This window comes from Leopardus geoffroyi, chromosome D3, assembly GCF_018350155.1.
Source record: "Leopardus geoffroyi isolate Oge1 chromosome D3, O.geoffroyi_Oge1_pat1.0, whole genome shotgun sequence".
In the NCBI taxonomy this organism is placed as follows: domain Eukaryota; kingdom Metazoa; phylum Chordata; class Mammalia; order Carnivora; family Felidae; genus Leopardus; species Leopardus geoffroyi.
This window is the reverse complement of record NC_059339.1, coordinates 50013342-50025862: the sequence shown is the minus strand read 5'-3', so window position 1 is coordinate 50025862 and position 12521 is coordinate 50013342. Positions and strand designations below refer to the sequence as shown.

The window sequence follows — 12521 nt, the reverse complement described above, 5'->3', positions numbered from 1 at the left end:
TTCTGGAGGGCTACGTAAAATAGTGAGAGATTATACTTCATACAGCACATTTGATAATAGAAATGATTACACAGCTCAATAAATTGTCTGTCTTTAGAGCAAGTCTAGATGAAGGAATTGCTCCTTTTTCAGATACTTTGCAATCTTTGGTTCAATGGAATGCAAGAAATTAACCACTGGAAAGTCCTTTAGGAGCCCCTTCTAAGCATGCAGGTTAAAAGGATAAATTGCCTGGCCCTGTGTTTTATTGTTAAATAGCAGTAGGACTTAGTTTATTGTGTGATCATGCTACGCACCAATCACTTTCTTGAAAATGTTGGCCATTTCTTTTATGTTTTCTCCATTTACAAGTGTTCTGGTAATTTAGAATTCTGTCCCTTTATTCTAAGCAATTACCATAGAAGCCTGAGCATTTTTTACTTCCTGTGTGGAGACTACTTTGACTATAATTTGAAACCTGCATTGCTGTACTAATAATCCACTTGCTAGATTTAGCCCTGGAACAATGGCAAATGAGATCATGTATCTGGCTTTAAAAGGAGGATATTTACTTTTATGGCCAATAATAAAAATGTGCTCAAATAGGAGTCATTAAATCTCTTGCTTCAGGATGTAAACTGATATCCTCAGATTTTAGAGAGAATGCGCTCTTCGATGTGCACTTAGGGACATTGTTTCCATTTGAACTAAAATGTGGCATATATGCCAACCTTATCAGGAAAGACTTCGACATGGCGGACTTTGGCATAAGGGGTGACTAGCATTTTGAAGGAAAATGAATTGGTGCTGATTTTAACGTCAACCCTCTGGAAGATTCATGGTGCCAGATCTGGCACAAAAACGTAAAGCCTGAAAGCCTGATGTTATTTCAGTGCACCAACGAATCCCGTCGGCTTCTTAACCTGAAACGTGCAGTTTAATAGGAGCGGGAATGCAGAATGGTGTAGTAGAAAAGCACAGCCTTTGGGAGCCCAAAATCCTCAAGATCCAGTTGGCGATCCAGTTCCGATTTGCTCCCCAAGTCATCCTGGCAAGCACTTACCTTCCTTGGGGAGTACTGTTCCCTCTGATTTCCGAGGGTATAATGATGGCCGACCAACCTCAGTGAAATAGCAGTTACATAACAAGTAACAATTTAACTTACTATTGTTTGTTGGTTTAGAATTTACAAGCCCTTATATGAGGAGTATCCTATCCTCCAGCAAGCAGAAGGGAGAGATGGAAATGGTTCTCATCCCCATCTGTAAATGATAATATTGAGGATGGACATTTAGGCAGTGAGTTCAAAGGACACCAGGTTCTGGAACCCAGGGTTTCACACTCAATACCCAGTGCTTGAACCCTGCTTTGTCTTCTCTCTCTTCACGGGAGGCCAGAAAGAGATAAGAGAGAGGAAGCTGCATTACAAGCTTTTGACCCATATAAGTGTGTTAGTGGTATTAAAGGCTATGATGAGAAAGGTCTTGTTTTAAAAGCTATGACATTATGCTGTTTTTTACTCTTTTTCCACCTAGTCCTCGTTCTGATGTTTGTGGTATGGATGAAACGCCGGGATAAAGAGCGCCAGGCCAAGCAACTTTTAATTGATCCAGAAGATGATGTAAGAGATAATATTTTAAAATATGATGAAGAAGGTGGAGGAGAAGAAGATCAGGTGAGCTATATTTTAAACCTTTAAAATGGAATTTTGTGATCCTATAATCTCAGTGGTAGAACAGATGTTAATATGTGCAGTAAGAAAATGGTATCAAGGTTCCTTTGCTTATCACATTATCAAATACTTGGTGGGAATGCTTCCCTAGGTGTCCTTCACATTTCTTGATTTTTTTTTTCAAAGTGCCAGATGTCACTGTATTTATTTTGTAAGAAAATCACTAACATTGTTTCAAGGAGCTAGGACTTAAACCCAGCTTCAGTTAAAATAATGCTAATAAAAGTGTGTCTCTTTATATGTCCCCTTCATTGGATACCCAAAATAGAAGTAAAAGTGGCTTCTACAATGGGATTTACATCTACTATATACACAAGACAAGCACTAGATAATTCATTCTACAAATATTTACCAAGCAAGTTCAATATTCCGGACACTATTTTGGTCACTGGGAATATGGAAGTGGGAAAAGTCAGCAAATATTTGCCCTCAAGAGTCTTACATTCTTGAGAAGTATTTGAAATTAGAGACAATAATTTCTAGTTCATCTTTGTATCTGTAGTGTCTTTCATGATGCCTGGCTCATAGTAGTTGCTCAACAAATGTTGAAGTTCCCATCTGGCTATAAAATAGCATGAGCTTCTGCATCACTGTGTACATGGGGCACTGTATATGCATTCAGAGTTGAGAGTGACCAGAAGGGGAAACACAAAGATCTTTATGTGCAGATTTTAGGTATCATCCCAGCTAACACTTAGAATGCCTGCACATACCAGGCATTCTACCAAGTACATTATATGTTATTATCTCTTAAATCTTTGAAACTTGTGATACTATTCTATGAAAGTCTCTACTTTTGTGATAGAAAACAGAGCTAAAGGTGATGGGACTCTCAGAAACAAGTAAGAAGTGATAGGTACAGAATTTGAATCCAGGTCTGTCTGATGTCACAGCCTAAACTAACTGCTCTGATATAGTTCCTCTTGCAATTACCTGGAGGATACTAATGTAATCCACAAGACATCACCATGACAAGCATTTTTTTTTAGATACTTTGTTAATTAGGTTATTTCCATGTACAAATGCAAACTTTGGGGCTGTGGTCAAAAAAAGATCCCAGAGGGGCACCTGGGTGGCTCAATCGGTTGAGCATCCGACTTCAGCTTGGGTCATCATCTTGTGGTCCATGAGTTCGAGCTCCATGTCAGGCTCTGTGCTGACAGCCCAGAGCCTGGAGCCTGCTTTGGATTCTGTGTCTCCCTCTCTCTGCCCCTCCCCCGCTCACGGTCTGTTCTGTCTCTCAAAAATGAATAAACGTTAAAAAAATGTTTTTAATAAAAATAAATAAATGAATAAATAAGAACCAGAATTCTTGGGTCTTGGATCATTATCAGTAAATTCAAATCTACTTTGTCTTAAATATATATGTAGACATTTGTGATAAGACTGTTAACTTGAATAAAAGCAAATTTTCCTGAACATATTTTCTCTTCTCTACTCATTTGAGGAAATAATGTATCACTTTTTGTTTGACAAAGCAGTTCACATCCTTGTTGTGTTCAGTCTTTATGGCAACCCGTTAGAGTTTTCTATTTTACACTTGTAGCAAGTTGTGTGATTTGCTCTCAGAGTTTGTAACTGGCAAAGCCAGAACTGAGACCCACGTTTTCTGATTCCAGATTCCATGCTTGGTTTACAGAACCTCAACTCTTGCATTTAGAAGAGATGCTTATTAAAATATGTTGAAAACTTGACTCATGTGTAAAGCTGCTTTGAATACTGACTAATTAAAGTGGCTCTATAAATATGCCCCAGGGTTTCTTGCTTATAAATGTCTTCGGATATTAAAATTCATGTTTGGCTTAATCCTTAATTAATCTATCCTTTCACTTTCCTGAGCTATGTTCAAGATCAGCAAACGTGTATCGATCACGTTACCTCCTAAGTCTACTCTCGGTATTTTAATTTTTTATGTCATTGTGCATAACTTTCTAGGCATAAATCTAAACCCAACTCCATGAAGCTTCAGTATAAATAGTACTAACTGGAAGGCCAGCAGTCATAATGGGATCTTGCGTAGAATTGGAGGCCCAGAGGCAAGAGGCAAGATCGTTCTCAACATCTGAGAGTTTGGATCAAGGCACTCACTGCCACCTGATCTGCCTCTCTTTCTCCCTCCTCCCATCCAGTCCCTTTGAGAAATTGTTTCATGAGGTTTTATTGTTGTAGTTATTTTAGGAAGGACTGATTTCCTTTATTGACTTTATCCACATAGATTGATTCTTGAGATCAAATAGTTGAAGTTATCTATTGCCAGATTTATTAAAATCATCACCATAAATCTTCAGCCTCTTCTTTTACTGACCTCTGAAGTTTTCTTTGCCCCTAGTTAAGCTTTTAGGCATGAATGTTTTGTTTCCTACTCACTTCCCCAGTAATCCAAGGATTTTTCTGGAACTTTATATTGTCTTCTGTGCCTAGTATCTTTATTTAGTGTTGGCCTTGCGATGGTATCTCTTGGTAGCCACTTGGTTCTTTGGTGCCATGCTCATCTAGATCAAAAACCTGTGTCCATTGTGGTGTCTGTGTTATGATTTCCACTTGCAGTCCTCATTATAGAGAAAGCTGTGAGAAAGTTACATAATGGGGTTTTTATTTATTGTATGATTTACCTCATAACAGCAGAATAAAATATGCCCTGTAGGAATGCTACACCGAGGGTTCTGTCTCTTCTACCTCTGAAGTGGTTCGTGAAATCCATTTGCTTATCTCCATCACCAAGGCCACTGCCTTCACTTAGAATCATCACTGTTCCCCAATAGCATCCTAATGAGTTTCCTGTCTCTGGTGTCACACCCCCATCAGCTCTCTGTCAGTTACCGAATCCGGACTTCCTCTTCAGCCTGACAGGGCTTTGGCCCTTTGGTGCACACCCTTAGCGAGCAGATAGAGGGTTGTGGGAAAGAGTTGTAGACACTCCCTCAAGATGTGAATCTGTCAAGCTTGTCCACTCGTGGCCACTGAAGTTTTCTTGCAAGTCTGAATGATTTGTCCTCATGTTCCTCTCCCTACCTTTCTTATTGTTGTTCAGGACATAGTTTCTAAAAATATTGTATTTATTGGCTTTAGTGCTTCCTTTTTATTGAAGTGTAGTTGACACAGAATGCTATATAGTTTCAGGTGTACAACATAGCGATTTAACAAGTCTTTGTGTTCTACTGTGCTTATCACACGTGTAGCTGCCATCTGTCACCATCCAACGCTGTTACAATACTGTTGACTATATATATTCCCTGTGCTGTAACTTTTATCCCTATAACTTATTCATTCCATAACTAGAAGCCTGTACCTCCTTAATCACAGAATCCACTCTCTCCTCCTCCAGAGATAAAAGCAACAATAGGTCTTATTTTTCTTAGAAAGAGCTTGTTAGCTTCTTTATTTTTATTCAGTGGACCTCATTATGTTCTCAGTTATCTTATGGTTTCAAAAATCTGTGATGTGGTAACTTACCTGGCTTATTCTTTGTATTAGAATGTGAATAATAGTCCCATGAGTTCCTATATCCCAACGAGAAGCAGAAGGCTTCTTATAAGGTTTAAGAATGTAACCAACCATGCTTATCAATAAAAGCATTTCCAGCACCCGGGAGCCTCTCTTGTATCCCCTGCCAGGAAGAATGCTGTCTGGCAAAAATAACCAGTATTTTTTATTTCCATCACCATGGAACAGCATAACTGGGCTTTATATTTCATTATGTAAATGGATATCGTATAGTAGGTACTTTTTGTTTCTGGCTTCCTTCACTCAGACTTCTATCTGTGAGATTCATCCATGCTATATACAGAAGTAGTTCATTTTTATCATTGCTGAAAAGTATTCTTTTGTAGGAATTAACCACATTTTATTCATCCATTCTACTATACTTGGACTGAGTTCATACAATTGAATTGTTACGAATAAAACTGCTATGAATATTCTTTGCGCGCACGTGTGTGTTTGTGTGTGTGTGTGTGTGCATTTCTATTGGTATGTCCTCAGGGATTGGAATTTCTGTATCCTAGAATGTGTCTGTGTGCAGCTTTAGCACAATCTTGCCACTTTTCCAAAGGGACAGTACTGGTTGGCCCCTCCCCTTGCCATGCTGGTGCATGATGGTTCCATTGCCCTATGTCCTCACCAGCACTTGGCTTTTTTCAGTCTTTAGATTTCAGCCACTAAGATGGCATGTGTCTCTGTATGATCTAATCAGGATGTTCCTACTGACTGACTTACCATTTTGATCTCTTTGTGAGGTTTCTGTTTGGCTTCTGTGTCCCCTTTTCTATTATGTTGTCTGCCTCTGTCTTATTGATCTGTAGGAGGTCCTTATATATTATGGATATCATTTCTTCATCAGATAGATGTTTTGTCAATAGCTTTTCCCATTCTGTAACTTGCTTTCTTATTCTCTTAATGGTGTCTTATGATGAACAAAAGTTTTTAATTTTAATGAAGTCCAGTGTATCAATTTTATTCCATTATGGTTAGTACATTTATGTCCTTTAGTTTAAGAAAACTTTTCCTACCGAGGTAATGAGTTCTCCTTCTGAAACGAAAAGTAAATAAATAACATAAAACAAAACACAACAACTTCATGTTGTCCTCTTGAAGCTTTATTGTTTTACCAGTCATGCTGTCTGTGATCTATCTCTAATGGATTATTCATTTGGTATAAGATATTTATCAGAGCTCTTTTTTGTTTTCTTTCTTGATATGCAGTACTGTTTACTACAGAGATAGCTCTCTCCACTGCACTGTAGGGCCCACTTGTCAGAAAGCAGGTCATTCTACACGTGTGGGTCTGTGGGTTGGCTGCCTGACCCCGTACTATTCTACTTGTGCCATCTGCCTGTTCTTGGGCCACTACCACCTGTTTTCGTTGCAGTCACTTAGTAGTGTCTTCATATCTTTTTGTACAGATCCTCTAACTGGATTCATCAAGATTTGCATCAACGTTCTTGGCAGAATTTATCATTTACCTTCTTTTTCCATAGGGAAAACAAACCCTTTGTTTAATACTCTTATTTTCTTTACTTAAAAAAAAAATTAAGTTTATTTATTTATTCTGAGAGAGAGTGTGTGTGAGCAAGGGAGAGGCAGAGGGAGAGAGAGAGAGAGAGAGAGAGAGAGAGAGAGAGAGAATCCCAAGCAGGTTCCACACCATCAGCACAGAGCCCAAGGTGGGGCTTAAACTCACAAACCATGAGATCATGACCTGAGCCAAAACCAAGAGTTGGGCACTTAACTGACTGAGCCACCGGGTGCCCTAGTACTCTTACTTGTTTTGCCTTCCTTTTTTTTTTTTTGAATGTTTATTTATTTTTGAGAGAGAGATAGTGGGGGAGGGAGACAGAGGATCTGAAGCAGGCTCCGTAGTGTGTGCAAAGAGCCCGAGGTGGGGCTTGAAATCACAAACTTGTGAGATCATGACCTGAGCCAAGGTCAGACACTCAACCAACTGAGCCATCCAGGCACCCCCCAATACTCTTACTAAGTGAATTTAATCCAAACACTTTTCCATTTTCTAAATAAGATGTTATTGCTTTAATGTTTTTCTTTATTTTTGAGAGAGAGAGAGAGCTTGAGCAGGAGAGGGGCAGAGAGAGAGGGAGACAGATGATCTGAAGCAAGCTATGTGCTGACAGCAGAGAGACCAATGTAGGGCTCAAACTCATGAACCACAAGACCGTGATCGGAGCCGAAGTTGGACACTTAACCAACTGAGCCACCCAGCCACCCTGTTGTTGCTTTAAATCTTAAAAGTATGCTCAGTTCCTGAGAAGTTCAGTTTTGTGAAATACATTCTGTTTCTATTTTCCATAATTCACATGTGACCCCCTGTTAGAAAGTGTATTTCTTCTTTTTCTTAGTCTAGTTGAGACACAACGTTCCACTAGTTTCAAGTGTATAACCTTGAGATTCAACGAGTCTGTACGTCTGTACGTTATGTTATGCTCACGGCCAGTGTGGCTACCACCTGTCACCAGAGGACACTTTTACAGTACCATTGATTGTATTCCATATGCTGTGCCTTTTATTCCCATGACTTATTTCTTTGTAGTGTGAATTAAGCCTTTTTAGCAACAGAATATGATTCATACATTTTTATTAGTTTTGGGGGGCAGATATTATCTCTTTACAAGAGTAAGCCTCAGAAATGGGATTGCTGCCATGTTGCATTCTCGAGGAGTTTCAGTCGATTTTTATTACACATAGGTAGTATTTTATGGAGGATGTGGTGCTGCCTCAAGATGTGGATGGAGACCGTGCCACACCAGGCAGACGTGGCTTGTCCTGATCAGGCAGTGGTCTTCTCGATGTCTCAGCTGGGCAATTCCAAAAAATTACCAGCGTTTTCAAAGGGTGGGCAGGTCTCAGAGGTTAGTTGAGGCAGTTGGTAAATGCCAGGTAACCAGTGTGGTGACAGGTGCTGGGGATCCTGAAGACCTAGCCTCAGGCTGGCTTGGCCAAGATTCCTATTTTTCCTGCCAAGAGAAAAATATCCTTCTTAAAGAGCTAACTGATTAGAAAGAAAACAACGCAAAGCAGTCCTTTACAAGGGTAGCCCTGACCTTCCTGGCCGCTGATTAGCATCTCTAGCTGTCTAAGCTCTGTGCCAAGATACAGGTTGCTAATTTCTTTAACAAAATAGCTAAGAAGCCTAAGAAAAACGACAACAACTCATCTGTGCCTTTTGTCTTGTGTGTGATAGATTTTGACCAGTGCTTGTAGATCCTCTGCTCTGGTTCAGGTTATCAGGACCCTAGGTTGGTCCCATATTGGAAGTGAGTGTTAGATGCCCTCTGAACAGGAGCATCTGTTGGCTGTTGGACAGACAGACGCTTTTAGTATATGTCTGCTCTCTTTTTAGAGGGTGAGGTTCCTTCTTTATCTGCCTCACTGCCATAATCAGCAGGGCTTTTGGTGGTTATCAAGCCATGTTTAATTACCCCCGTTAGTAAATGTTCATTGGTGCACTTTTTGGCCAATGGAGCTGGTTGCAGTTACTGTGTAGCTTTTGATGTTCTTTTCAATGAGTTCTGTCCATATTAGCATCACTAATAAAATCTGGGTGAATGTACAATATAGCCAGTGGCTCACTTTTCATGGAACCATCCCTTTAGCCGCAGGATAGGAAACGGAAACTGTTAGCTTTCTGCTCTTTAAAGCTTAGACTTAATTGCAATTGCTTCTATATTAAACAAACATTTGTGGAGTGTGTGTTATGTTTACAACACTCACTGGTGCTCGCTTTAAACAACCTCGACCTAAATCACTTACCATTATACAGTTTCATTCTCCATAATAATAGCAAAAGCTATTGTTCGGGGTACCCTATGAGTTAGGCGCTATACTTACTGCTTTATATATATTATTTCGTTTGACCCTCCCACAGCACAGCAGAGTTGGGACACACTGTTGGGAAGTAGTGAAGTGGGGATTAAATGCCTGTCCAATCTGAGTCCAAAGAAAGTGGTTTGTTTACCGGATCCTGTCCCATCCTTGGCAAAGCTCAGGCTCAGCCAGGCAATTAAAACAATGCCTTCCTAAATGCCATTTGAATATATCAGAAGAAGTGGACTCTGGGACATCCAGCAGCTTCCTCTGCCCTTAAAATTTCACTTGAAAATTTTCCCATTCCAAGTTTGGGGCCGAGGGACTCCTATGGGGACTCTGGATCTGTGAGAGAGGATGCCACTGTCCATGTTGGGAGGTTTCACAGGTGACAGTGAGTGGTCACAGGGATCCTTTGGACCATGGCTGCTGACTCAAGGGCAGCATTAGGGGAGCAGGGTTTGCAAACTCAGCTGAGATTAAAGCCGACACTGGTCAGAGATGGTCATTACAGAAAGTGAGAGTGGCCACCTAAAGGTTCCACATTGGTTTTCTCGTGGTCACTCTTGGACCCTTGGCCCTTACCATCCCCTGCATACCTGGTCCGTCTTCCCACACCCCTGCTGATTGTTAACACTCCAGTCGGCTAGAATTTTGTCTCTCACTTTCTTCACACAAGACCCAGCACCTCTGGAGCTCAGGAGCTTTTTCACATCCCAGGCCTTCTTCTGAATTCCCAAATTTGGTTTCTTAAATTTTAGCATATTGCTCTAAAACTAGAGTTTTTCTTTTGCATCAGAGATGGTTCTGAGCTCTCAGAGAAAGTACCTGATGAACCCTGATGATTTGAGGGACGTTTCTGAAAGCTGGATTCTGTGTCATTTAAGAATCACACTTCAGGAGTGTCAGAGTGGCTCAGTCAATTAAGTGTCCGACTCTTGATTTCAGCTCAGGTCATGATCTCACGGTTTGTGAGTTTGAGCCCCACATCAAGCTCTGCACTGACAGTGGTGAATCCGCTTGGGATTGTCTCTCTTCCTCTGTCTCTCTCTACCCCTCTCCCACTCGCATGCACGTGCTCTCTCTCTATCTCAAAATAAATAAATAAACATACAAAAAAGTCACACTTCATAGACTGTGCGTGGGGAGGGATGGGCATGCGTTCATAAGATGTCCATAGCTCTGTTTTATTCAGCTTGCAGGGTATAAATTTTTTTTTAATCACATAAATTTTGGATCTCACAATCCTCTCGAAAAAATTGAAAGATCTAGAAACATGACTTGCATTCTGCCTTGACAACAGTTACTGGAAACCAAGTAGACGATTCTCTCTTTAAGCAGGGCAAGCATGTTCTATCATTGTTTTTCTTTTCTCATTCTCATTCCAGACCAGCTTTATTGACTTATGTTATAAGCCAATCCTTTATAGAAATCTATTTTTGTTGACTCTGATTAAATTACATAACAATTATTAGGCTTTGGATTAACAAAAAGCAGATTTCTACAAGGAGGAGGTACCATAGTGTTCTGAAACCATGCGACAATTTTCTGTTATACTATTTTTTTTTTTAAGGAAAGGAAAGTGGATTGGCCACAAATATATTTAACCAGATGAATTAGTTAAAATGGGCTAGCTGCTATAACAAACTAAAATTTCAGTGATCTAAGCCTGGTGAAATGTATTTCTCACTTAATGGTAATTGGGGTTAGGTCATAGGAGTTGGGGGTAGGGAGGGAAGGTCCATTCCACTCCACACAGTCATAAGGGACCCAGAGGATCAGAGACTCTCCGACTCTCCACATGTTGCTTTCAGGGTCACCCAGCCATACCTGCAATCCCTGAATGACCAAAGGGCAGGGAGGATGATTTGTGGAGACTTTTATGGGCTATGCCTGGCACACATCACTTCCACTCCCCATTCCCTAGGAAGTATCTGTTGGCTGTGTGCCTAGTAAGTAGAAGTAATGGGTTCTGTGACCAGCTGGGAGTCTCTGCCCCACCCTGTTAGGTATTTGAGCATACAGAATCTTTTCTGAGACTGAGAACAGTTTTCTCATAGGACCCACCCACACTAGATTGCTAGCCCACGTGCATTGTTTTGTGACCCATCCAGATACGTTGGAAGGAAGTGGGTCCCTGGACACAGGGGACACACAAGAGGTGCAGCAGCTCATGAAAGTGAGACACTGTAGGTAAGGCTCTTAAAAACCAGGGAGGGCAACTTTACCTTACCTGGTGAATGCTCCTCGTATATCCCAGGGAGATACTAACGTCTTCTTGATCAGGGACCAGCACTTGCGTGTGTAACGGATCACGTGTAACTTCAGCGTAAGGGATCGCATGCAATTTCATGCTCCTAGTCCTGATAGGAGCTCTTTTTAGTGGCCCAGGATTTCAAAACCCAAAAGATCCAGATGTAATTGCTGTATGAGTTACCATCGGCTTTTTTTTTTTAATGAAATTGATTTCTTATGTGATTTCTGGAAATTAATGTCAGTATTTCTGTAACTGAGATCCTCAGAATCTCTTTGACACCACTTTCAGTGGAGCTCAGGTGCCTGAGGTGAGGTAAGATCCCACAGTTCCTGTGACCCAGGACTTGGCTTTGAGGAATGGGGACTCTGAGGGTTGCTGACTTAGTTTCTCCTCATATTGCATGTTAAACTGCAGTAAGATTGAACTACCTGTACCTCTATACCTATGACATGTGACTTCACACTTCCATGGCATTAGTCTGTGGTCTTCACCTGCCCAACTCTCTTTAGCCACCAAGACTCATCTCAAAACATCTTCCCTTGGAATCCCAAGCTGCATCAAGTGTCTCTGCTCTGTGACCTGCAGCATCCCATGTCTACTTTGTTTTGAACTTTTGCGTCTAGTCCTGCCCCCGATCCTAAGCTCTGTGAGGGCAGAGATTTGTCCTATTCATTGTTTTTCCTGTACCTAGGACATTTCACACCTGACGTGTGCTCACAGAATGTATGTGCATTGGGCCTTCTTCCTGAACCTCTTAGTTTTTTTTTCTTTTTTTTTTTTTTAATTTTTTTAATGCTTCTTTATTTTGGGGGGAAAGAGAGAGACAGACATAGTTTGAGCGGAGGAGGGGCAGAGAGAGAAGACCCAGAATCCGAAGCAGACTCCAGGCTCTGACCTGTCAGCACAGAGCCCGATGTGGGGCTTGAACCCATGAACCATGAGATCATGACCTGAGCCGAAGTCAGACGCTTGACTGACTGAGCCACCCAGGGGCCCCTGAACCGCTTAGTTTACAAGTCTATCTACACAGTTAATTGAAGCGGTACACTGATGACGACTTCACTTTCATTATTTGAAATCTGATGTCTTCAGGAAAGGATGATAACATTCATAAATGCTAGCACTCATTACATATGCAGACTTTTGTGTCAGGCTCTGTGCTGTGCCCTTAGTTTGTTTGCATTTCTCTTACAGTCTTCCCAGCAGCTCTACGTAGCAGACCTGTTCAAACCCAGG

The 12521-nt window shown here is 41.0% G+C and overlaps 1 protein-coding gene across 1 annotated transcript in view; it reads left to right on the top strand.

Annotated features, from left to right (window-relative positions):
• Nucleotides 1-12521, top strand: part of CDH2 (cadherin 2) — a 216087-nt gene that overhangs the window by 181814 nt on the left and 21752 nt on the right. The window contains exon 14 of the mRNA XM_045458563.1: nucleotides 1515-1654. Coding sequence (XP_045314519.1) covers nucleotides 1515-1654 — 140 coding nt within the window. The remainder of the gene's footprint in view (nucleotides 1-1514; nucleotides 1655-12521) is intronic.